General features: G+C 34.2%; 3 protein-coding genes across 10 annotated transcripts in view; 1 reads left to right on the top strand and 2 right to left on the bottom strand.

The window, feature by feature from the left end:
* LOC126822237 (cytoplasmic dynein 2 light intermediate chain 1) overlaps positions 1-12,321 on the bottom strand; it is a 13,902-nt gene extending 1,581 nt beyond the window's left edge. The window contains exons 1-14 of one of the 2 annotated variants that reach the window (XM_050551003.2): positions 12,196-12,321; positions 9,919-9,977; positions 9,520-9,575; positions 8,687-8,721; positions 8,316-8,385; positions 7,122-7,210; positions 6,384-6,570; positions 5,830-5,898; positions 4,949-5,026; positions 2,969-3,048; positions 2,373-2,443; positions 1,842-1,887; positions 1,487-1,538; positions 667-759 (exon numbers count right to left, since the gene is read on the bottom strand). In XM_050551003.2, coding sequence (XP_050406960.2) covers positions 667-759; positions 1,487-1,538; positions 1,842-1,887; positions 2,373-2,443; positions 2,969-3,048; positions 4,949-5,026; positions 5,830-5,898; positions 6,384-6,570; positions 7,122-7,210; positions 8,316-8,385; positions 8,687-8,721; positions 9,520-9,575; positions 9,919-9,967 — 975 coding nt within the window. In that variant the 5' untranslated portion in view covers positions 9,968-9,977; positions 12,196-12,321. The remainder of the gene's footprint in view (positions 1-666; positions 760-1,486; positions 1,539-1,841; positions 1,888-2,372; positions 2,444-2,968; positions 3,049-4,948; positions 5,027-5,829; positions 5,899-6,383; positions 6,571-7,121; positions 7,211-8,315; positions 8,386-8,686; positions 8,722-9,519; positions 9,576-9,918; positions 9,978-12,195) is intronic. The other variant, XM_050551004.2, reaches the window with a different exon arrangement.
* A 186-nt stretch (positions 12,322-12,507) lies between these two features.
* On the top strand, positions 12,508-14,650 carry LOC126822222 (KIF-binding protein). Its single transcript, XM_050550980.2, has one exon. The coding sequence runs from the start codon at positions 12,528-12,530 to the stop codon at positions 14,340-14,342; it is 1,815 nt and encodes a 604-aa protein (XP_050406937.2). The 5' UTR covers positions 12,508-12,527; the 3' UTR covers positions 14,343-14,650.
* A 1,354-nt stretch (positions 14,651-16,004) lies between these two features.
* The window catches only part of LOC126822220 (signal-induced proliferation-associated 1-like protein 1), a 107,666-nt gene continuing 95,953 nt past the window's right edge, over positions 16,005-27,717 (bottom strand). For 6 of the 7 annotated variants that reach the window (XM_056101294.1, XM_056101290.1, XM_056101293.1 and 3 more), the window contains 9 exons: positions 26,889-26,944; positions 25,646-26,003; positions 23,848-23,980; positions 21,916-22,072; positions 21,389-21,558; positions 20,619-20,758; positions 20,087-20,192; positions 19,440-19,533; positions 16,005-18,999 (listed from right to left, as the gene is read on the bottom strand). In XM_056101294.1, the coding sequence (XP_055957269.1) occupies positions 18,865-18,999; positions 19,440-19,533; positions 20,087-20,192; positions 20,619-20,758; positions 21,389-21,558; positions 21,916-22,072; positions 23,848-23,980; positions 25,646-26,003; positions 26,889-26,944 (1,349 nt within the window). In that variant the 3' untranslated portion in view covers positions 16,005-18,864. Of the gene's footprint in view, positions 19,000-19,439; positions 19,534-20,086; positions 20,193-20,618; positions 20,759-21,388; positions 21,559-21,915; positions 22,073-23,847; positions 23,981-25,645; positions 26,004-26,888; positions 26,945-27,065; positions 27,377-27,717 lie in introns of those variants that run through there. The other variant, XM_050550997.2, reaches the window with a different exon arrangement.

A 27,717-nucleotide genomic window follows, 5' to 3' on the forward strand; every position in this document is an offset into this window, starting at 1 on the left:
TGATCAATACACGTACAGTTGGACAGCAGACCACCAATATTTCCACCATCCTAGGTCAGTGCTTACATGTATGTGCGTATTTAAACCCTCTCCCAAATTCTTCAACCTAACCCTAATCAGGGTTTCCATGTGGGCGTATAAAAACGTCCAGCTCTTTATCTAAATCTTACACAATTTATCTTTAAATATATTAAAGGGGCATTATGGAAGATTAGATAAAAGAGCTGACAGTTCTCACTATAATAGTTAAAAACTAGATAATGTAAAGAGAATATGCTGAAAATTTCAAATTGCTCCACTCTGAATCGAGATATTAGCGTTTGAATTTTAGGCTTTGCCTCGATCATCATTACTAAAGTCGGTATGATAAAAAAACATAGTCTCGATTATCCAATTTTGGATTAAATCATCAACGAATATTGAGCAGCAAATTGCATTCAAATCCAGTGAATGTTTAAATACTAGCAGGATACCCGGCTTCGCCCGTGGCCAAATTGAACCAAATCATGGCCTAAAACATTCACAGGGTCATTCTGGTTTATTTGATACCACTTATGTGGGGTGGACCACGTCAACGAAGCGTGATGACCGAACATACATACACACAGACATCTTTGATTTTATTCCATCTAGATGTGTTTGTTTCAAATTAAAGGAATAACAAACCCCATCTTTCTGCATTCTGAGTTTATCTATACTTGGTTCAGCAAACTGGGCATCTTTTGCAGGATCTTTTACTGTTCCAGGATTATTGGTATTCTAAAATATAATTTGATTATTTAAATTACGATAAACCTATTTGAAATTTGGATGCATCAGTTCCTTCCAATACTAGTCTTTCTCTTTTTGGCTTAACATTGAAGAAGATGGCTTGAATGGACATTTTCTGGGCTAAATCTATTTAAGGCCAGCTCAATTTTCTTCAAGGTCGCTGAGAAGTAAATAAGGTTAGGGCACATGATTGTTAGCGAGATTGTAGGTTAGGGTTTGGGAAAGCATTAGGGCTAGGTCCAGGGTTGGGATTTACATCTCGTGACCATTGACCTAACTTGAAGTTGGCCTTATCAAATAGACCTAACCCATTTTCTGCTAGGTTTTGGTAAATATTCATGGTTTAGCAGCAGAAGGATAACAGACAAGGTTGGTTACAATGAACAATGATATGTATGGCAGATATTTACATGTTTATAGAATGAGATTTAAAGTTGGTGTATCTTTATAATTTCCATGGTCAAACATGGAACCAACACATGGGCAAAAGAAATTTGTAGCAAATGAGATGAATAATGTCTTAATGTCCAGTTCCAAATGGAATTAATATTCTGGAATCTTTCACCTGCTGTAGCGGTTTACATCCCAAGTAACTACCGGAAATCGTTTCACAATACTGGTTATTTTTAAGTCTGAACCATGCTACCAATACCCTGATGGTACGACTCAACCCACAACTATAGCTAGATGCTAATGTCACATATATATAATTTACCTCTTGTGGAAAAAATCCTGTAAAGGCCACCTTCCATAATTCCATTGGATTTCTAAAATGGATAAACTACTGTTAATTCAATATAGTAGTATTACAATAAGTTCATTTTGTAAAATTATTTCTAAGCACATGTACTGACCACAGGTGAATATCAATACCTTGCTCATTCATCACAAGCTAAAACTTTCAAGAGACTAATTAAAAGGGACTGTTTCAAATTAATAAAATACAAAGTTAAGTCTGAATAACAACCTATACACATGTGTTAAAGGAAGTTTAACTGATTTACAGTTTAAGAACACAAGTAAATTTACAATGTGTAAAGCTACTGGTTGAGTGAATAGTTATAACTTACTTGGCATGAACACGACCAATATCTTGTTCTGACAGTGGTGGATTGCCTTTAAAAATAAAACAATTTATAATAACAAAAATAAACTTGTATGTCTATGTTGTCCAGCTTTCGTGGAAAAGGAAGAAACAAATCAATCATATTTTTTAGAAATAAACATCTCAGTAACTTGTATACTACATAATTGTATCATTTTTTTTTCAGTTGGATTCTTCTACAAAATTAATAGAAAATAAGTGTAGGTCAATCTATGAAATGAAATAGGGTTTAACGTCCCAATGGCCTAATGAAGACAGGATTATGCAATACAGTGGGCTACAAGGGAAATTTTGCTCGGATAGTGGCACTGCGGCCTACTCTGAAATCGAATTCCAGGAGTTCTTTTATGTCTGTCCAATCCAAACAACTATGTTATCCCTTGGCAGACCCCCTATCCTGCACCACTGACAAGGAGGAACCATGCCGGAAAATTATGATGAACTGATTTTTTTCCAGCATTACCTCAGAATTTTGCTTTATATATGATGTACGTACCTATTTGTTGTAATGAGTCGAGACCAGCAGGTACTTGTAATGGTTTATTATAATCAGTCTGTAGTGTTTTACTGTAAATAAAAGTTAACGCCTCATCAGACAACATTTACTTCATTAATCATTTTTAGACTAACATATTCAAATTGTCTATCTTTACAGCTAAATTTATTTGTTAAGGCCAGCTCAATTTTCATCAAGGCCAGCTCAATTTTCATCAAGATGTAAACACGGTTAGGGCACCTGATTGTTGGCGAGATTGTAGGTTAGGGTTAGGGTTAGGGATATGTCCAGGGTTAAGGAGAGGGTTGTGATTAGTGCTAGCCCTGTTTACATTTCATGACATTTGACCAAACTTGAAGTTGGCCTTATCAAATTGATGTAACCCCATCTCTACTTAGCCTTAGCAGAAAATGCTTGTCATCCAGCTCAGTCAAGACATTCGCCTAATGAACATCTACAACAAGTTGGACTATTCTACCTTAATTAGAAGCAGAGTGACAGATGAAGAGACAGGTAACAAACCCATTTTAATAGTCCTACGAAAGTCAGGAGAGAATATAATACAATATGATTGTAAAGAAGTGCCCCAGACTAACCTAGCAGTTGTTTCAAACAAATGATGACTAATCAAGCCTCTTGTTTTAGATATTAGTTGTTCTTGTTTGATGCTGAAAAACTAAAACACACAAAAAATCTTACAAATTGATCGTTATAACATCCTGTCTGTGGTATTATGGAGTAGTGCTGGATGTCACCTATAATTATGGGTACACATATTGTTTTATACCACCTAATACCACTTCTACTTTACAAAGCTAATAATTTGTGTGTACTTTAGTATAGAAGCAAAAATTGATCTATATACATTGTATATATATATCCAAAAAAACAATAGTATGAATAGAACAACTATATCATTATTAATTGTTTAATCACTGTCTAATATTTTCCACCACATGGGCATCATCAGGAGATAACGTTAATATTGTTATGTTAATTGTTTAATCACTGTCTAATATTTTCCACCACATGGGCATCATCAGGAGATAACGTTAATATTGTTATGTTATGTCCTGATGATGCCCCTGTGGTGGAAAATATTAGACATTGATTAAACAATTAATAATGATATAGTTGTTCTATTCATACTATTGTTTTTTTGATATTTAATACTGAGAGCTGAAATCTTTACCTTTATTATATATAAAAAAGAAAGTGTGTTTGTTTGCTTGCTATAAGAAACTGAACCATTGAACTAATAAATTTCTTAGTAGACATTTCTGGTGCAATTTATTTTGTATCTGTGGCTATATTTAAGATGATATTGACCATGAATGATTATTGCATTATAAAAATGGACATAAACTCTATCCGTGCAAGGCTGGGTAACATTGCTAATTTAAACTAATCAAATACTTCATTATGTGATTAGATTTCTAATTAGCTGAATACCAATAAACATGTATTATGTGTGAATTGTTGATAATCAGTTTAACACCCACATAGGTTTATGTGTATTCATCATTATACACTTAAAGATGTGACCTATTGGTAATGAGTTCAACACCCTGATGTGTATTACGTTCTGTGTATTCTCTATTGGTAATGTGTGACCTATTGGTAACGAGTTCAACACCCTGATGGGTTTTACTTTCTGTGTATTCTCTAATTGTATATTCAAATGTATGACCTATTTAATATTTAAATGTGTGACCTATTGGTAATGAGTTCAAACCCCTGATGTGTATTACTTTCTGTGTATTCTTTAATTGCACATTTAAATGTGTGATCTATTGGTAATGTGTTTAACACTCTGATGTGTATTACTTTCTGTGTGACCTATTGGTAATGAGTTTAACCCCCTGATGTATATTACTTTCTGTGTATTCATCATTATACACTTAGAAATGTGAACTATTGGTAATAAGTTCAACATTCTGATGTGTATTACTTTCTGTGTATTCATCATTATACACTTAGAAATGTGAACTACTGGTAATAAGTTCAACATTCTGATGTGTATTACTTTCTGTGTATTCTCTCCTTTTACATTTAAATGAGTATCATAGATATACTTGGTGCGAAATATTAACAGTTTAATATGTATATTGGATGTTTGTATAGATGTGTATTGGTGATATACGGATGGTAAGCTTCTGATAAAAAGAATTTTAATACCCTCATCACTTTACCAGGTAGACCTTTTAGCTGGAAAGCGCAGACTTTGGATTCGCGATGATTCAGGAATCTGATAGGCTCCCAAGCCTGGTGTGTACCCAATTGAAATTAGTGCCGAAATATGCAAGGTATTACGTGAAGGCCTTGACAAGATGTACGGAGTTAAAGCGAGATCAAGCTGTATGGAGTTAAAGCGAGATCAAGCCTTCTATTGAAAATGCTGAACCTAATGATTCTTAGTCTGTATATCAATGCTCTTTTTTTTTTTGTATGGAGAGTACTCAAAGTACAAACTTCTGGATTGTATTCCTAACATAATTTGGTTATTTTGTGATTTACACATTAACGATATTTACTGCACTAAGAAATATTATACTATAACTATTATAAAAACTTACTTGTAAAGAAGCACCATATACATGAGATACAAATCTTAATGTTTTAGTTATCACCTTTCTCTTCTCAGAATCCATGTCCTGTAAAATACAGGTGCAAATTATAAGATCACATAACACACAGAGCTGTATTATTTTACTGCTTCTGTGAAATGAAATGTGATTAACGTTCTACCCATCTGCACCTTTTGATGACAGGCATATGCCATGCAGTATGCTACAAGGTTAATTTTGTTCCGCGTTATGGTATAAACTTTTTTGATTTGCAGGGAATCTTTAACGTGCTGAAAATGGTATATGAAGGATCTCTTTTCTTTTGTCTCTCTATTCTGGATTACTGACAAGGGGAACCCAGGCTCGAAAATCACAACAAACTTTCTCTGCCAACACCTGGATTGAAACCCAAGACTATAAGTATCTACTTCCAGCTGTATCATAACCTAACAGAATGTTCTAACCACAGCAATTTGTATTCCTCCTATTCATTTTCAAGAAAGAGAGAGAGAGAGAGAGAGAGAGAGTTTAAGTCCATTTGACGCAGACTAGGTCATTTCGGGACTAACATATGGTTCAATCTTATTTCAATAATTAGCTTGCGCATAGGGGTCTTAAGCAGTGTGAGGAAACTGGAGGATCCGCAGAGAAAACCCAGAAAGGTTGGACAGGTGAATCCACTCCTTGTCACATACAACCGGGGAATCAAAATCAAGCCAGTTGAGTCAATGACAGACCTTATGATGCAACGTGCATGCGCTAACCATTCGGCCATCCAACCCCCCTCCCCATCATCCTCAATAAAAGAATTAATAATCAAAACCTTAATGAATTCGTCAAACTAGGTTAGGTTAAGACCGTCCTTAACTACAAGTCATATGTTTTCTTACCTGAAAGACATCAAATTTTGTACCAATAATAACTAATGGTATCAACATCGGATCCAACATATTCTTATCCTGTAATAAATAAAATATATTACATGATCAATCTAATCAATACTGATGACTGGGCCATTGTTCAAAATTAAGCTAACATTGTTGAGAATCTGGAATACAGCTAATGTAAATTTTAAAAATAAATTGCAGCAAACAAAAGTCAGCAATGTATAATAATTTAATGGCAGATGTTGGCGCAAGGCACGGAAGTGAGGGAGAAATGGGGTTTAACGTCCATTTGACACAAACTAGGTTAGTTTGGGAGTAACATATGGTTCAATTTTATTTCAATAATTTGCTTGTGTATATGGATCTTTAGCAGTGGGAGGAAACCTGATTACCTTGAGAAAACCACGAGGTTGGACAGAGGACTTTACTCCTTGTCAGGTACAACCAGGGAATCAAAACCACGCAAGTTGACTCAATGACAGACCTTATGATACAACGCACACACGCTAATCCCGCAGGTACTGAAGTTATATTGTTATTATTTAAAACTAGCTTACCGGATGATCTTCTCCAACTCTTTCCCAAGCTTTTTTATGAAGTTTTTCTCTGATCTTAGAATCATCAGCCTTCATTTCCGATATACAACTGTCTATTCTAGCTCGAGCTGCAGTCATTAACGTTTCCAAGGTAAACCACATTTCATTAGGTGCTGATAAATCTAACACTAACACTAGAGTTGTATGTCTAGAAATAAACATAAATACTTAGAGAGAGAGAGTTGGAAATGGTATCAAGGGTTGATTATGGTTAATAAATATCTTATTAAAGATACATTATGTAAGATTTAGATAAAGAGCTAGCCATTCTTGCTTAATAGCTCGAAATAGATAATATAAAATGAAAATATTAAAATTTTTATTCAAATTACTTCATTCTGAGCCTTGTTTTCATTTTTTAGTTTTGACAAGATGTGTGCATTGTGGTAACCAGGGCACCTGGTATATTGGAGACTTAGCCTCGCTTTTCCATTTTTAAATTAAATTTTTAAATGGGGACCCGTTCTAAGCTAGTTAAAATCTTGAATATCCGATGCCATCGAGAGTTGATTATGGTCTTGTTTTGTTAATAAATGTTTAATTAACAGTTTATATAACATTTCAGGCCTACAGAAAGACCTGTAATAGGCAGATTTAGCTCTTGCATAATGCATGTTTAATAATTTTTATAACATTTAGGACCAATAAGTCAGTAACTGGATTACTAGGGGAGATAATATTGCACAAAAAAATACCTACAGTAATGTTGAAGGGTTCAAAGGAATATCCATTAATTTTGATAGCCAAGTTCCACCACCTAATTCCCAAATATGGCCAACATCTTTAGCCTGAAAATATCAAAATATCCCAATTATATCCTGACATGTAAAATACAGATGATTTATATTTTACACCAGGGTTCTTAATCCATTTTGAAATGAACCTGACAGAATTGGGTCCCTTTAAAATAACCAAAAAATGATTTTTTGTCATTTGTTATGAAGAATGTTATATTCTAATGTAAGTGATAGGTTCACCTTTTGAAACATTTTCCATATTTAATTCACGTACTGGCTTGAAGTTCACGTCAGTAATATTCCTGAATAAATTACTGTCTTTGTTTATTTGATGTACAAAGCGTTCATGTATAGTTCATCAGTCGATCAATATTAGGATTTTTCTACTACTGACAGTATCAGAAAATGCCGTAGCCAAAATCAGCTGATAGAGCACCATGGCATTTCTTCATAACACAATTTGTAGTTTTGCAAAAGTTTTAATTCATTCATTGATGATAGACAAGTGACATGTGACAACTATAATTGAAATTGCTTTAAAATAAAATTCCGTAAGACTATGCCATATAGTCTTCAGCATGTCAGCATGTGCGTAAGTAAAAAATCATAAAGGTCAACGCTATAAAAACCTAAATCTAGCATCGTTGGTTTATTGACCCAATTCCAACTGATGTCACATGTCATTGGAATTTGGCATTGGAGATTCTGTCAGAAAAATATGTTATCAATGACTGTGAATAAATTACGTTGATCATGTGACTCATGTTGTAGCCATTTTGAGATCATGTGATACGCTGGACATGGACAGACGAGCAGATTTTCCGGCAATTCAATCGCCGGTGTAAACATTCGGCCGAAAATATCTCACATGCTAGATACGGACGATTGATTGGGCGAATGGTTCGCCTAGCAGATTCGTCATCGCCGTGAAAGGGCACACAGGCGATTTTTTAAAGCGATTATAAAAAAAAGACGCGAATGAGCGAAAAATTATGCTCATCTGTCCTAGGCTTTAAGATTGCAGCTTTTTCAGTGGTCCAGAGCTCAAGTGCTCAGCCAATGAACCATTGGTATTCTTAAAGTACTTAAGTTTTCTTGAAGAAGGCCCCAGATCTATAATACAAACTTTAATATAAATAAGAAGAAAAATATTTACAATATTATGTCCCTTGGCTCTTCTTCCAAATGTGTATTCTAGAGCAACTGTTGGCTTGGGTGCTTCATCCCTGTAAGAACATATCACTGTATACTTATAGGCAAAAATTTAATTCAGTCTCCCTATATGAAAAATATATCCTATTATGAACCTTTAAAGGCATTTAGTCATTGGATATAGAGCTATGAACTATAACATGAATTACTCATTTATTAGGGCAAAGTTTCAGAGAGTATTGTTTTCTTGAAAACCTAAAGTGAATACTCTTCAAAACATTGGCAAAATAAATAAGCAATTATTGTTCTTCCACCACTAAATGTCATTTGTTTCAAAATATGAAGAGATATATAGTAAAATAATAACCACTATACCTGTCTAAAAAGCGTAGAATTATAGAAGTTTTACCCTGAAAAAAAAAAGACGAGAATATTTTCTAAATATTTTCCACCAAGTATTTTCTATGGTTATGCTATGTATGCTTCAAGAAGAGGGATTTTCTCAGACAGTGGAATCTGCATAAATCCAAAACATTCTGTTTGAAAGTTCAGCCTCCTACCCAAAGCAGCAATGGAATGGAGTTTAATGCACATTAATACAATGCATATGGTTATATATTTTTATATGGTCAACTGTGCAATGCTTGGGAGGTTAATTTTGCCTGGAAAGTGTCATTTCTGCCTATATACTTCGAATTCCAATCTGATTAAAATACAGATCTATATTTCGTTTTGTTTTTTTACACTTTCGATGGCCTCTACTACATGAAGATCTGACCGATTGTAGTGGAAGGTTGTGTCAGAGGTCATACCAGCGACTTTTAACCCTGTGATGTCAGACATTTGATTAACCAATCAGCGTGATGTTTCTAGTGGGTTACTCACAGTTCCGTGCACCTTACGCCACAATCTCCCCATAACAGATCGTTTCATTGGCTAATCCGTCACATCATCCAGAACGCGGGTTATAACAACTCTTACAGATCCTAGTGTAGTAAAGACAAGTAAAACGAAATTTTGAACTAGGATGTTAATCTCTTATCCCATGTGAACAACAAGGCACACTTTTCTTGTCAGCTCCAAAGACACTAACACTGACAAGTGGGAACCACGCTAGTCGAGATTCCATTGCCCTGAACACTCGACAAACACACCCAAATCTTAATCTTACCCAAAGCTCTCCTAAGAAGAATGAAATAACTACTTACAGCATTCTTACTTCCACACAGAAATACAGCTGATTCATCAGTATTATGAGCTTCTTCTGCAATTTTAATAGGAAGATTTATAGCATGATTGGTCAGTTACCTTTTGTGAAAATATCATGCTGTCAGAATTATTTTTTCTCACAGAGTTACTACCAGTACCAGTGCACAAAATACTTGTGGCATGTCCTAAACGCAGCTTAAAATATCTCAGCTAATTTTCAACTGATCTATCACAAAAAAATGTTTTGAGAGTAACTGAACTCTACCATAACAGTACAAACAGTTTCCAGTCTCTTACAAAAAAATTATTTTTCAAACTTATTCACAGATTACACGTATATATTTTTGTAGTGATGCATATTTAAGTTCTATATTTGTGCGTAAAAACCTTGACTGTACCTTTTTCTTTTTCTTGGTCTAAAGCTAACTCCCATAAATTCTTCTCCATGATATAATAACTGAAATGTGTATTCATTATTATAATTATGGGGTTTAATACAGATGGGTTTATTTTTTTTAACGGTCACCTGTGCAATGCTAGGAAGGTGAAATTTGCATGGGTGGTGGCATTTCCACCAACTTTTCATTCATGTGCAGGTTGATGTATTCACAGGCAGACCTTATCTCAGGATGTATTAATACATTAAGTTATTAAACAACTGTACACCCAGATAAAATTACATTGCTCTAAACAGTATCCTTACATTTCTTTACATCAATAGATTTTGCCATAACATTTGTAATATGTGGCTGGGAGGCACACAAGCTTACAAATTCAATTAATGGGATGGGGACACGTTGAAAGAGAGAGAGATGAAGGGTGTTTAACGTCCACTTGACACAAATTAGGTCATTTCAACCCCCAGTACATGTTGAAAGTAGGCTATAACTTATAATATGGAATACACAAAAAACACATACTTATGGAAAAACAGCTACTTATTTATTTGGGCGACGTTTCGAAGAGTATTCTCTCAACGTTATCAAGCTAATACAGTAATACAAGAATAATGAGATCAATATATACAGAAAACTGTAACAACAATTCATGAAACCATACAGGACAACAACAAGATCAAAGGGGTTTATTCTACAAAAACTAATTAAGTGTGAAGAGTAGCCATTGAGTATAGTTAAGCAATTAGGTAGCTATGATGATAGATACAATACTACCGGCAGAATGGGATAGTACCTACAATACAATTATGATATACCATGGTTTGTTTAGATAATGGTAATTAACTTTATATGTCTGTGTGATTAAATGTACAATTAGACTAGAGTAACCCATATGTGTAATAATTCTAAGAATTAGAGTGGATATAACTGATAAATTGATAATAATATTAGAAAAATGAAAAATAATAAAAACTCATAAAAATTCAAAGGTTTCTTATCCACTGTACTGTAGAATGAGTGGGGGTGATGGAAAACACATAATTTAGGTATATTTAATAAGTTCATCATAAGCACTAGGCAGGAATATCCCTGTGTCGCGGTTGAGGTCTGGACTGTTTCTTTTAATGTGTATGGCCTCAATAATTTTGCGGGTTTTTTCTATCGGTAGGTTGGCCGCCAGGGTTCTATACGTTTTAATTCTGTGTCCTGGGTTACTCTAGTCTAATTGTACATTTAATCACACAGACATATAAAGTTAATTACCATTATCTAAACAAACCATGGTATATCATAATTGTATTGTAGGTACTATCCCATTCTGCCGGTAGTATTGTATCTATCATCATAGCTACCTAATTGCTTAACTATACTCAATGGCTACTCTTCACACTTAATTAGTTTTTGTAGAATAAACCCCTTTGATCTTGTTGTTGTCCTGTATGGTTTCATGAATTGTTGTTACAGTTTTCTGTATATATTGATCTCATTATTCTTGTATTACTGTATTAGCTTGATAACGTTGAGAGAATACTCTTCGAAACGTCGCCCAAATAAATAAGTAGCTGTTTTTCCATAAGTATGTGTTTTTTGTGTATTGCTCTACCCAGTTACTAAATGCCTCTTAAAGATTATTATAATATGGAAGTTGTAGAATAATCTTAATTATTAGATGATAATCATTTGCGTCTTTACACACATCACTAATTCTATATATTTTTGGCGCTAGAGCACTCTTGTACATCCCATGTGCCATATTTTGACTTAGGTCATCAACAGTGTTGATCCAGCATGAATGACAGTGGTGAAAGGTGTCATGCACGGGTCAGATCACGCTTAATCTTTCAAGGTTGAAATTCAAGTGGCATCTGTCACTGTACATGGGAGTTGTATAGCCAAATGGTTAATGCATTGCATTATAAGATTGAGTCAAGTGGTGTGGTAAGGTTTCCCCGCTTGTATGTGACAAGGTTGAAGGAGTAGGGTCATCTGTCCAACATCGTGGGTTTTCTCTGGGTCATCCGGTTTAAACCTCCCACTGCTAAATATCCATACCTGCAAGCGAATTATTGCAATAAAATTGAACCGTCTGTTAGTCTCTCTCTCTCACTGTACTCGTGTACTGTTAGTCACTTTTGTTTTGCTGAACAGTGTTGTCACTACTACTACTTAGTCTACTATTCTATTCACTGTCAATGTAGTAAAATTGTTATTTTTGACACAGATCTAATCTACGTTCCGTAACCTGAAACCCTAAAAATGAATACGGTTTACTGATACCTGTGTTTTGAAAGATAGTGATCCGTACCTAATGATATAAACGATATAACCAACAAATGACAGTTTTAGCTAGGTTTGTTTATTTGTTTACATGTGGAATTCCATCCGGAAGTTCAAATACACAATCCGCAGATAATGGTATTTCGGATTTCATTTTTGTAACGGACACAGATCGATGAACGGACACTACTGATTGAAACCTAAACATTTTAGGCATTGTATATTTTTTTAACGAATAAAGAAAGCAAAAAAACATACAGATGAAAAATTAATATTTACGTCTTGATAATCACGACTATATTGTTCACTGCGAGATTCTAGAAAATTCCAAGATGGAAGCGTTTGATAATTATATGAAAGAAAAAGGGTATAAAATACTCGCAAATGCCAAAAAACTAAACGACGAAGACTCCAAAAATGACCCAGAAGAAGAACCATATAGATCTAAGTATGCTGCAAGAGAATTATACCAAAATGTCAAGAATGACTTGAATGTTTTCATGAATGAAGATGCAGACGATGACGACTCGACGACCGAAATCAGAAATGTTAGAACGGCAATTTCCCTGAGATTAGCTATCAACTTTGAAGAAACAGAAGAGTCCTCAACATGCGAAGAACTTTTACAAAAATGCTTAAAAGAAACAGAAAAGAAGAAAATGAAAAATGAGACGGTGAATTTGTATCAGACAGTTTTAAATCAGTTAGCCATTGTATGCTCAAGTCGGAGAGGCGCAGACGAAGCAGTGAAAACAATGAAATATTTGCAAGAAGCAGAATCCATATACAAAACCTTCAAACAGCAGGAAGGTGACAGTCCCGTTGCATGGTCTGAATGGCTTGAGGAAAAGACATGTGAAGATGATGAATTGCTTAGAAACCGGGTGGCGAATTTTGAAAACACATATACTCTCACTCTTTATTATGCAGCACAAGTCTACACACAGATGAATGAACGGAGTAAAGCTGCAAGATATTGTCACGTGACTCTTCAGAGACAATTAAATTCTATGAAATATGATCCAGTTGATTGGGCTTTAAATGCTGCTAGTCTTTCGCAATACTACCTGTCTGAAAACCTCTCATTAGCTCGACACTGTCTGGCTGCTGCTAGTTCAATTTTTAAGGAAGCTCCCAATGATTCAGATTGTGGAAACGACAAGGACATATATCTTCAAAGAAAGGCTGACATAGAGAGGTGCTGGATAAAATATGGTTTACAACTCTTGGAATCTTCAAAATTTTATCTCACAGAAGAGTTAGAGAATTTAGATCTGGAATCAAGAAGTGGGAATGTTTTTGGAAGCGGCAACGATGAAGAGGCTAATGATGGTGATAAAAATGAGGATGATTTCGATATTGAAAACATCAGTGAGAAACATTTACGTTTTAACTTAGAATTGACTTTGTATGAAGAAAAAATAACGGATAAACCACTTTTGGTGTTCGATGATGCACGAAAAGTATTTCTGGTTATTCAGGAGTGGATTCAGTCAGCTAAAGAATATTACAAAATGGATGGTCATTGTTCAGATTATATTCAGTTAGTTCAAGACCACAGCACAGCTTATAAACATTTATTGTTCTTTGAAATGGATATTGATAGACAGTGTAAAATGCACAAGAAACGTATTGACATGCTTTTAGACATTATAAATGTCATAAATCCCCAGCACTATTTACTTGTACGGCGTCAATTAATTTACGAAGTGGCTGAAACTTATTCCTGCATGGCTGATCTTAAACTAACAAAATTGGAATCGGATCCAGGGTCCAGATCAGTTCATGTTGTCAACAAAATAAATCAACTAACACTTCACAGTATTGAACAATTCCAATCGTACCTGGACAGTCTTAAAGGTGAAAAACCCGAACTTCCAGATAAATTTGGAGAAAATGATGTTCGGCCTGCTCTGGTTGCTAAATTTTATATTGGTAGATTGTACTCTAAATTAATGCTACCAACTGTTGAGGAAAGGTTGGCTAATATGATGAAAAGTTTAAATAATTATAAGTTTGTTGTGGATTATTGTAAACGTAATGAATGTGATAAGGATAAGGTACCTAGTGAATATGATATCTGCGTGGAGATGGTGGAACTTCTTCCATTAAAGATGGCAAAAATACGAAGTGTATCAGGATTATAAACAATCTGTTCCGTATTGAACTCGACTTTACATTTCTAATTTATTTTCCAGTATTTATTTATGTGATGTCTAGAGATTTTATTCCTGGATTAAATTTGTAAGAATTCCATCTTTAGATTGCTTAAACTGGTATTATACGAGAATCCTCTAAATGTTGTCTGCTAAAAAATTTTTAATCAAGCAACATATTTATCAGGTATTGTGATTACATGTACTTGTAATTGTATTGACTTCATAATAAAAGGATGGACGATATTAGCATTTAACTTTTTCTGGAATAAATATTACTGCTTAGCTTGGAATGTAAATGGTTTGTTTTGGTGTTTTTATTTTTCTTTGCATTCCCCTGAAATCATGCATCTGCCCCAAAAAACATCCAAAAGGGTTGTGGAGTTTTGTGTTAAGGTGTACATGTAGGATTTACAAATGCAGTCACAGGCTCAATTCTGATGATCAATTCAACAACATTCACAATTAACCATGGTAAGTAAAAGCTGCAGCAAATCCTGGCTGCACAATTTTTATACCACCACACAGAGGCTATTTTAAGGTAATATCCGACTGATTAAATTTATACACAATTTCCGATAATTCCTGCCAGAGTTATGTCCCTTGATCACTTTGAAAAATCTTGTAGAAGCTCTAGTAGAGGCTAATAAAGTTAATATCCGATTGAGTTTAAAATTATAGTGTTTAAGGTCATTTGATGAAGAAGCCTATTGATTTATACACAGTGTATAAGGTCATGAGACAAACATAGAAACAATCGAAACAAATTCTAATGATTTCTGATTTACTGTTATAATTTAATATGTAACACAGATGCTGACAAATCTCAGATTTATAAGAATATTGTCCTTTAGTGATTTTGTGGCATAGTTGTATGGAAGTTTATTTTCATTACAGTTGTAATTTCCTGACCAATTGCATGCCATTGGATCACAGACGGTCTTGAGGTGATATTCTTTGCAAACTAGTCACAACTGTGTGAATTCCCCTCACAAGTTGTTTGCTTCCATTTGTTAGGCTTTGAAACTTTGATTTAAATCGCCATTCTTCTATTTCCATCTCACAAATATGCAAAAAGGCGCTGTGTTCAGACTGGGTTGAAGGCTAAAGTAAAATCAACTAAATCTGTTGATTTCTTCAAAGCTAATGTATGGTTTGTAATATAAATGGTTCAAATAGGGTTTCTAATTTTCTGCACCGACTGGGATAATGAAGATGGGTACATGTATACTCCATGCAGTGTGTTATAAGTGAAATTTTGCCTGGACAGCTGCACTACAGCCTACTCTTAACAAATGGTACCAAAATTAGTTTGATATGCAGAAGTGGTGGTGGGGGGGGGGGGGTCAGTTGACATTTTGTGTAATTTCGAATTGAATTGCCTATTATTGGGAAATTTTGCTCTGTTTGTATCTGCTTTCACGGTTTAACGGGGGATAGAAGCTACACTAGGGTTGTCCCAAGACTGAAATTTGGTGTATAGGGAGATAGCTCAGACGAAGGAGTAACATAGGCTTGGCGACGATGGACTACTACTTCTGGTTCATAGCTATACCCGTGCTACTGCGAGTCAACTGCTAGTGGTTAATATTTTTATCATCTGCTCCTAATACATTTTTGTGAATATTTGAGTTACAAAGAGAAAACAAATCGTTTATATAGTTTTATAAAACAGTTTTCTATTTCTGTATGTTTCAGTTTAACATAGTGTTCGTCTCTCACACTTGATTAAATACTTCTGCTGTACATAATAATTACAGTATAGAATAGACTACTCAAATAACAATAGAAAATAGTTTATAACATTTAACATACTATTAATTACACAAGGCATAATTCTATGGAATACAATCTATAACTGTTTATGACGGAGTGATATTTCGACTAGGTTTCTCTCCTTCTTATCAAGCAATAATAAATGAAATGAAATGGGGTTTAACGTCCTACTGTTTTGCTCCTAAACTGGGCTAATGAAGACGGGCATATGCCATACAGTGTGCTATGAGGGAAATTTTGCACGGGCAGCGGCGCCACGGCCTACTCTTATATCGAATTCCAACTGCCAAGGGATCTTTAACGTGCACGCCAATTTGTACACGGGGCCTCGGTTTTTCGTCCCATCCGACTGACTAGACAGCTGTCCTTGTCAGGTCCTCCGTCCTGCACCACTGACAAGGGGAAACCACGCCGGAAAATCTGGATGAACTTTCTCGGCCAGTGCAGGGATTGAACACCCGACCTCCAGGCTAGCGAGCCAGCATCTTACCCACATGATCCCCAAAGCAATAATAAAGACTAAAGAAGCCTAGTTGAAACATCGCTCAATAATTGTATTTCACAGAATTGTGACCTGTGTATTTCCAGTTTAATTACTAAATGCCATTGATACAATTTATACTATTAATCGAGTCCAGGACCATAAATTATTTATCACACAAATGAAGAATTACTCAAATTTGCAACTCAGCATATGACCGAAGATTCAACACCTCTTTTGAACAGTGTTGATGCCAAAAGATGAAAACAGTGATACCATTAGGCAACAAGCGACAGAAATTTGAGTAAAACTAAGTCAAAAGATTTATGGTTTTGGACTATCTGCTATAAATATGAAATAAATGATAATATATAAATGTGATATATTAATACTTATTGATTATATAATATGATACATTTATAGTTGATTATTTCATAAACTACAAAATAAAGACTATGCTATGTCATACAAGAATAAAATATAATGAGAAATTGCACAACATGACATTGAAGATTCAAAATATTTTGAAAGTATTCATGAATATTTTTGTCTTTATTTAGTAGATGGTTGGTTACATGTAGAAAATATTTGTTCTATGGCACACTGACCGTCAAGCGACTTGCAGTCATATAAAAGACCTATCCAGATAAACTAGTTATCATTACAAAGTCTCTGTTAAGAAAATCTCTTTAGCATTTTTAAGAAAATCTTAAAAATATGGTAAGAAAATAAACCTTGATTTCTCATAACATAACCATTTGATTTTCGATCAGAAAATCTCTTTTGGCATTAACATTTCATAAGGAATCTTCCTATGTTAATCTTGCAATAAGAAACTATTAGTTACACCATTCTACTTAATTAGAAAATCTCTTTAGCAATCTTCTGGATTTCATCAGGAAATCCACTATGAAAATCTCTTCGTTTTTTCTTATGAAAATTTTTCCTTAAGAAATTTATCTTTTTTTTTTTTTTTTTTTAATAAATATCAGCTTCATTAAGAAAACTGATTTTTTTAAAAGAAAAAATATTTTATTATTTCATAATGAGGAAACTCTTAAAATTTGCAACAGTCCTTGAGAAAGTAACACATAAAGCTCATTTACTCAACGTACTTAACAGAATATTCATAGATGTAAGAAGCAAAATATTTCAATCTCAAATTGGCAGGACGGATGTGTCTTTTATCAAAATGAAGCTTTAATTTAATCAGTGTTTGATATCAGATTCTATTTGCATATGATAAGAGGTATAAACTGGTTTTAGAAGTAGTTATAATACACACCACTATTATGCATAGACTTCTTTTACATACATTAAAGTGGTCAGGGTTTTTAATTCAGTGTGACCTTGACCAGGGACTATGACGACAAGCAAATTAACATGTATTCAATTTATTGAACCTATATATGTATTCATGTTAATTTATCTTTCGGTAGTCCAGTATTGTAGTCCAGGTCAATTCATACCAACAGTCACTTATTTAAGATCTATTCCATTAAGAAGAATTATGCCATCTATTTGAACCATAAAACTTAATGTTAAAATTATACCGCCCAATTTGCATAACGAGCCAAAAATAAAAAGTTAAATAAACAATTATAGATTCTTAATCAGGGCTTTCCCTTCAAAATTTTTGCCTATTGGTTAATTTTTGATGTATTTTGTTTATTTTGGATTAGCAAGATGTTTTTTTTTTTGCAAAGAATATGACTATTTTTAGCATTATCCAAATATTTTATCTTATTTTATGGCATGTATATTGACTGACTGGTAAGTTCCCTAGCCAGTCAGTGAGAAAAGACTGGCAAATTTGACTGAAATGATTAATCACTTTTCTGCCATTTGTATCTGGTAATTTGAACATATTTTCCAATGCATGATTTACATGCTTAGAATCTTGACTGTGAAAGAAATATATCCTGAATGTTTGTTTTTTGATCATTGTAGTTGTTCTTGACCGATATATTATCAAATGTCATAAAATATATGCACCAAATGTACTAGCTTAGTCTCTGACTAGTTAACACAATATGCTTTCACTCATAACACTTTAAAAGGTAAACAATACAATAACTTTACTTAAGTTACATATTAAAATAACTAATAATAATAATAATAATTTACAAGTAAAATATATTTAAATCCTGTCAATTATCTAATAGTATCTATACATGTGTATAAAATAATAGAAAGAAATAATAATATCATATGAAAATATACAAGATGAAGGATGGATGAAGAAATATTTATCAATTAAATAGTACTAAAAAACCATTCTGTAAATCGACGTAATTGAGCGGCAGCAGTTTGCGATTCTTCTTGAAGGCGGATATTTTCCTCACGTAAATTTTGAGCTTCGCTCTCTAAAGCTGAGTTTTTACGCTGTTCCTGTAATAAATAAAATAATTTGTTTTAGAGAGCGAAAGAGGTTTAAATTCCATTTAATACAAATCAGATCATTTCGAGACTTATATGCACAAGTACAGGCATAAATGACTTGTTATTGAATATTAAACCAAATCTCTCAATTAAGTTAAACATACATTATGCAAGAGCTAAATGTGCCTATTGCTGGTCTTTCTTTAGGTCTGAAATGTTATCTAAATTAATAATTAGACATTAATTAACTTATCCAGCCCATAATCAACTCTCGATGCCATCGCTAGCCTGCGATATTTTGTGGATTCGAACACATTTTTTGAAAAATAATTAAATGGATAATTGAGACAAATTTCGTAATTTTTAGCTTTTAAAATAGGAAAGTTCAGATATGACCATCCAAGGGTACAAGTTAGAATCTTCTTTATAAACAGTTAGAGACTATTTACCTGTTCAAGTTGTTTTTGAATTTGAAGATATTTTGTCTCTAATTCTTGTATATGTTCTTGTGGACTTGATACCATCGATCTCCACATCATACCACTACAAATACAATAATAATATTTCATAAACACATTGGCTATAGTTATTTACAGAAAGTCTAAAAATATTGTATTCACTTCTACAGTGAACAACCAACAAGAATGATCTTGGCTGCTTTACCATTTATATATTTTGGACCACAGGGCTAATGAAGACGGACATGTGCTCGACAGTGTGATAATACTGAAATTTTGCCAGGACAGAGATGTTACGGCCTATTCTTATTTCGATGTCCAACTGTTGGAGGATCTTAAATATGGGGAGACAGGGCTGGAAAATCACAGGGAACTTTCTCTTTGTCAACATCATGATCGAAACAGGGACTTCCTGGTAAGTGAGGCAAGTGTCTTACTCCCTGAGCCGCTATGGCTCCCACATCAAAACCTGTGATTTAATGGCTAGTGAGCCAGTGCCATCCTCAACATGACAACCATGTCTTGTCATTCAGATGTTTATATGGCTAGTGAGCCAGTGCCATGCTCCTCACCATGACAACAATGTCTCGTCATTCAGATGTTTATACAATTAGTATAAGTTATAATTGACTACATACCTGCCTGCACCCGGACTAGAGAGTTGTTTATCTTGGGGTGAAGGTGGTCGAGGAGGGGGTTCCTCTTCTCTATTTCTTTGTGGAGGTTTTTGTTGAAACTGGTCATCTGTAAAAAGAAGACACTGACATGTAAATATACAATAAAAATGTTTATATTTCAGAACTTAAAAACTGATTGAGAAGTTGTAACAGGAGTGCATGCCAACCATCACCACTTACCTCCATTTTGAGCGATTAACGAGGCTACTGCACACATTCATCAGTTGACTATTTATTCTACATATTTCAAATGAAAGAGATGCTAATCCAACACACATGCATTAACCATTCTACCACCCAGCCATTACCAGCAAAACCAGGGGCCTCCCGGTTAGAGAACCAGCCTTTTACTCAATGTGCCACCACAGAATCTGTTTATGACATTTAACACTGTATATAAATTTAGCACTTAAGACTGGAACGATCCAGACTAGTTGACACTGTATACAAATTTGGTGCTTTAGACTGGTGTAGTATTATAGGGTATATTTACCTCCTATAGCTTTAGAAGCAACATTAACTAAATCTGACCAGTCTAATGCTGTAGATGAATCTTGTACAGTATTACCATCAGCTGTAGTTCGACTTCTAGGTCGACCACTTGCTGTATTTAACATAGCTCTAGGAGATAACCTGAAAAAAATTATTACACATTACATACAGGCAGGGTATGTTAAAATTTGTAGATTATAAAAAAACCTCCCTTGCAGTAATTCCAAAGATATGAGTTTGGTAACAAATCTATTTTTCCCTGTAGTTTGGATTTATTACTCAAATGTCAAGCAAATTTATCTTCAATAGACTATAGCAAATGAAAATAAGTTGGATTTCAATGTCTGGCTTTTAAAACAAACAGTTTGGGTGTAAAATTGTGTTGTCGCTTTATTTAAATTTGAAAGTGACATTTGTTCTAGTAAGCAGTGTTGACTCTCGTTTATTCTGGCACAAGCCACTTGTGCGTAGGGGTCTTTAGAAGTGGGAGGAAACCAGAGGACCTGGAGAAAAGCCACAAGGTTGGACAGGCAACCCTACTCCTTGTCATGTACAAGCAGGGAATCCAATGACAGACCTTATGGTTTAAAGTGCACAAGTTAAACCACTAGATCCCCCCCCCCCCCCCCTGCATTACTTATAGAAACAAGTTGTCGTATCAACTGGCCAAATAAGCCAGTCGCTACTTTTATTTTTTCCACAAAAGTCTTGACCTCAATTTACACTTTACTTCAACCATCACAATTAAAATATCATGTTTATATTTCCTACCTTTGTTCTTTTGATAATTCTTCTCGTTGAGTGGAGATAATTTGTTGTGGTATGGGTGATATAAAGGCAGGTTGTATGATATTATCGTTTATAACACCTTTAACACTGTGTAAACTCTCATCTGACATAGTTCTCTGTAATCTTCGTGATCTTCTTCGATCTATACCATTCTATAATTAAATACAACAGATTAAACAGGATGTTGGCACCTTCAATATTTTTCATATAAAAGTTAATAAAGGGAGATAATTTCAGAAATCCAACTTAGACATTATCTCCCCTTAGACCACACAAGTGGTAATCAACAACAACCAGTTCACAAAATGAAAGTAAAATTCCAGTAAACAGTACATAGACTTTCAAATTAATAATAACCACGTAATATCAGGTGTCCACAGAGGAATAAGCATATTCTGCCCGGCTTAGCATTCACCACTACTATAAAACCATATACCGGTAATAGTATAACAATTCACTTTTTAGCATCCATCCCAATCATAAAATCATATAAAAGCATCACAACTCACCTGTATTTTTGAATAATTACTCAGATCTGAATCGGAAATGTCTAAATTAATTAATCTCATTAATTCTTCTTGAAAATTATTTGATGGTGTTTTATATTTTGAACCCGGTTTTTGACGAGCATTCAATGATTCTTCTGAAGACATACCAGATAAATTTCTGAAAAAAAAAAAGAGACAAAAACAATTAGTTAAATATCCAAATTGTTAAAATTACATTTAGTAATTGAACTGGAATATACAGGTCACAATTCTATGGAATACAATCATAGGCATACAGGGAAATTTTTGACTGGGGGGCAGTGGGGGTTGGTGCCCCAAAAATGTAGTTAGGTTCTTAGTATGTTACATAATAATAATAATAACTGTATTTTCTTATAAAACTACAAATATACATATTATTTACAGACAAATGATCTTATAACGATGAAATAATGTTTTAAAATTTAAAACAAGCAAATAGCAAATAAAAGAACAAACAAACATATATACAAGTTATAGAGGTTTCGAGTCTTAAGATTTCTATTTAATTGCCTAACTATAGACACTCTAAATTTAAATTGGACACATTCAAGAACACAATATTTTTTTTATACAACTTTAATAAAGTACAATTGTGTGCCCAAATTTTCCCAGCATTTGGTGCCCAAAATGGGGGGCGGCCAGCTCGTACGCCTATGAATACAATCACTGCGTATTACTGAGCAACGCTTCGACTAGGCTTGATAATGACTAGAAGTCTAGTCGAAACGTCACTACTATCAAGCTTGATAATGACTAGAGAAGCTTGGTCACAACATCGGTCAGTAATAAGCAGTAATTGTATTCAATAGAATTGTGACCTGTATATTAAATATCTAACAAGAAAGAGACGAAAACTTGAATTAGTTAAATATCTGATAAAAAAAAAGAAAAAGAGAAACTGGGTTATTTATGTTTTGCAATACTTCTTACGTGCACAGGGTAATGAAATGAATGGAATGAAACTGAAGAAACATCCCCAAAGTTGGGAACATGCCACGCGACCCTATTCCTGATCAAGTCAGGTACAAGTCTGGGATTCAATCGACAACACTTGACTCAATGACAGTCCCGATCTAAATCCCACACAACTCCCTATATCTTTTAATTACGACTGAAAAAAAAATCTTTTCTTAAAAAAAACCCACACATTTGTGGGAGGGGATGTGGCGGCTCCTTCCTTCAACCCACTGCCTGATATGCCTATGGTAGGTGAGAGAGAGAGCGAGAGAATGAATTATGGTTTAATGTCCACTTCACACAAACTAGGTCATTTCGGGACTAACATATGGTTCAATATTAATTCAATAATCTGCTTGCGCATAGGGGTCTTTAGCATTGGGAGGAAACAGGAGGACCCGGAGAAAACCCACGAGGTTGGACAGGATACCCTACTCCTTGTCACATACAACCGGGGAATTGAAACCACGCCAGTTGACTCAATGACAGACCTAGTGATACAGCGCGCATGCGCTAACCATTCGGCCACCCAACACCCCCCTATGGTAGGTAAACTCGAACCAAATTTCATTAGCAGAATTTTGTCACAGCATTGACATTCCAGCAGTCATCTAAAAGATAATTAGCTTGTCTAAAGTCCTAATAAAAATTTGTCACAATTCACTGATGACATAAAATATAAAATAAGAGAAATAGTTTCACATACGATTCTAATTGAGTGAGTATTACAAACAATTGCCAATCATCACTCATCAGCTGTTTTTTTTTTATTCGACATACATTTAACTATTAATTGAGCTTAGTTTTAGCCATACAGGTAGAGTGAAGGTGACATTTTAATCCTAAACAGAAAGATACAATTGTTGTCCTTGAAATGAAACCATTTATTTTGTCCTTGAAATGTTTTAACCAGCAAAAGTTAAATTTATGACAAATATTTCCAACGTGACTCACTTATTTGATGATCTAGGACTGCTATTATTACTACTATGAGGTGAAACATCTAAATGACTTCTTGTGTGACTTGGATTCTTTAATCGAATCATTGCTGGAGCCGAGTCTTTTCTTCTTGGTTGAGTAATATCGTCTAAAACACAAATATACCAAATATTCATCACAGTTCTATTGCGTAATTAAAATACAAATATACACTATGTTTCAAGCAAGTGTGTTTATGAACAATATATTAAAAATCTTAAGAGTCAATTCTTTCCTTAATTTCTGTCCTATTCATAGAAGTTCTGCGTCAAGCACTGCTTTAAGCAAGCTCACTTATTCAAAGATAAGTTAATGTCATTTACTTACTTACCACAGTTAGCGGCCATTTTTGAAAATCATGACTTTGCATGTCATAATCGATAAAAAGAAAGTTAAGTTTTATTGAATTGTTTCCGTCAACACTATTCTTGTACAAAACAAAATGAATAACTTTTCACTTTACACAGTGAGTATTCAAAGTGTTTGAATGTATTTCAAGAGACTACAATTGATAAATGTTAACTCAGGATAAAATTTTAAGTTTTCATACAGGAAATACAAGCTACACAAAATACTTAAAATTCAGGCTAGGATTAGCATAGAATGCAACAAAAATGTGTTATACAAAGGACTTTATATTTCAAACAGGTAGAGTTTAAGAGCCCAATAAAATTAACATGATAGACATTTTCAGCTGAGATAAAATATAGAAATCCCCTACAGCTATTTAAAAGATAAACACAAGCATCGACTCTTCAGTTACAAAATTTGTTTAGTTTTTCATAAAAAAACAGAAAATCGAAATAAATGAAAAATGTTTTGGTTATTTTGAGTTGAGACCTCATATATTCAGTAAATTTTATATCTCTAGTTGTGTGTGTAAACAGATTGAAATAATTTTGCCTATTTAAATAACATACACCAACATCGACTCTAAAAAATGTGTAAGATTTAGATAAAGAGCTGGCCGTTCTTGCTATAATAATAGTTCAAAAATAGATAATGTAAAATGAATATTCTGAAAATTTCATTCAAATTACTTTACTCTGAGCGAAGTTATCACTATTTGTAGTTTTGACAAGATATGTGCACTGATTGTTTATTATTGTAACCAAAGTACTTGTTTATTTAAGACTTAGCCTCGCTTCTCCATTTTTAAATTAAATCATTAAATGGCTGAACCGTGCCAATCTGGTTAAAATCGGAGCCATTCGATGACCCAGAGAGTTGATTATGGTATGTTTAATAAATGCCTATATAATAGTTTATATAACATTTAAGGCCTATAGAAAGACCTGCAATAGGCAGATTTAACTCTTGAATAATATACCTTTAAATTACAAAATTTGTTTAGTTTGTCATGAAAAGGAAAGAGAAACGAATGGGGTTTAACATATTATCAACACTATGTTTTCATCATTATTTAGTAATTTTTATATCTCTCGTCCTGTCTTCATTAACCCAGTTGGAGCAGAACAGTAGGACGATAAACCCAATTTCATTTTATATCTCCCGTAGTAGTGTGTCTGTAAAGTAAATATAATAATTTTATCTGGACATTGTTATTTCTGTCTATTCCTCATCTTTTAATTCCTATTGTCAAGAGAAGACATCATGTACATGCACAGGACCAGAGGGTTTTCCTAATGGACTTAAGACAAATTCAATATCAGTTTCGGAAAAAGTAAGCATAGTCTAGAAAATTCTTGAAGATTTTCCTCGAGCCAAAGCTGTGAGCAAATTTAACTCTACATTAAATAATTGGGATATATACCTTTATTGTTTGTTTTTGGTTCCATATAAGGTCTGCGAGTTCCGATAGAATTATACAGACTTTCACTCATCTGACTTAAACTCATGGAACTAGTTGGTAGATCTCCGGCTGAGCGGCCATGTTTTAAATCACTACTTTTACTAAGTAAATATTTGGTATTTTGTGACTGTTTGAGAAGTTCTAGAGCTATATTTCCAGTAACAGGGACGCCAGTATAAGAATAATCTGACTGACTAAATGCAGTGCTGGGGTTAAAGTTTCGACGCTGCATGGTAGACTGATTGGATGACGAGTTGTCAGAACTCTGGTATGCATTTTGAGTATCTGCTGAACTAAAATCACCACGGCGACCATTATTCTGAAATATTAAAATTTATGCATGAGGTCACCAAGACGACAATTATTCTGAAAAAAAAAAAATATTAAAATTTATGCATGAAATGAAATTCATGTTGATTTTTATAACTACGCTACGAATTATAATCCGACATTAATGTGACGAGAATAAGATGAACAATGTTTACCAGTTATGTAAATGTGTATTAGAACAAAAACAAAATATTTTGTTTGTTCCTGGGTGCTTAACGTGAGCTTTCAAGATGAATCAGTTGTAAATGAGATGCTAGTCTTGTCAGTGATGCAGAACGGAGGGCTGACAAGGACAGCTGTTCAGTCATTTGGATGGGACAAAAAAAAAAACGAGGTCCTGTGTACAAATTGGAGTGCACATAAAAGATCCCTTGACAGTTGGAATTCGATACAAGAGTAGGCCGTAGTGCTGCTGTCCGGGAAGAATTTCCCTCATAGCACACTGTATGGTGTATGGCCGTCTTCATTAGTCCAATCGGAGCAGAACAGTAGGACGTTAAACCCCATTTCATTTCTTAACATAGGTTTTACCGCCTCCATTTCCTTAATTAAAAGAGCAATCGTGCCTTTTGAGATACAGCAAAGGGCGGAAAAAAACAGAGGGAGAGAGATGGCGCCACTCGACACAAACTAGGTCAGGACTAACATAATACCGGGTAATAGTTCACTTTTATTTTAGGAGTCTTTAGCTGTGGGAGGAAACCGGATGACCAGGAGAAAACCCATGAGGTTGGGACACAGCAAGGAGAATATTTAAGGACATGTTCCTGTTATAGTTGACCAACTGATCCCTCTAGAAAATTACATATTGTCTGAAAAATGCAAATGACAATTTGCGACATTAAAAATCAAAATATTATTACTATTATCTTACTTGTAATTGGTTTTGATTGGATACAGGGCGTGGAGGCCATTGACGATTATTTACACCTGAAAATAAAAGATAAAATCTAGAATTAACACAGAAATGTCAGAGGAAAGGCTGCAATACAACTTTTATCACATTAACCCTACTCTTATCATATGACTGGCTAACTGTTTAGTCTACTACCTTAAATTAATGGTTTATTACATGTCTTGCTAATCTGGTCTATATGTAGTTCCAGGACCAGATAATTCACTGGAAACACAAGTCGTTCCACAAATTAATGATGTCTTTCTAATCTGGTCTATATATTTGTGGCTCCAGAACAAGATAAAGTTGTTCCATAAATTAATGGTTTATTAGATGTCTTTCTAATCTGGTCTATATGTGGCTCCAGAACGAGATGAAGTTGTTCCACAAATTAATGGTTTACTAGATGTCTTGCTAATCTGGACTAAATGAACCAGATATTTCAGTGGAAATACAAGTTGTTCCACAATGAAACTGTGAAAATCTGTGTTTGACTTGATGTTTTAGTCCAAGATGTATAAAATGAGTCAGGAGGGAGGTTTGTGAGTTATAATTACAGATATGTGTCACTATTTTATAGATATGTCACCATCTATCATACAGATGACAAATGTCATCTAACAAACATAATATGAATATATTAAATAAATTAAAGTCCCATCATGCCCATCTTCAATATAAGGCTTGATCTCGCTTTTACTACGTACATCTTATCAAGGCCTTCACGTAATACCCTGCATATTGCAGCACTAATTTCGATTGGGTACAAGCCCAACTTGTGAGTCTATCAGATTCCTCGATCGTCACG

This window comes from Patella vulgata, chromosome 5 (assembly GCF_932274485.2).
Source record: "Patella vulgata chromosome 5, xgPatVulg1.2, whole genome shotgun sequence".
NCBI lineage: Eukaryota > Metazoa > Mollusca > Gastropoda > Patellidae > Patella > Patella vulgata.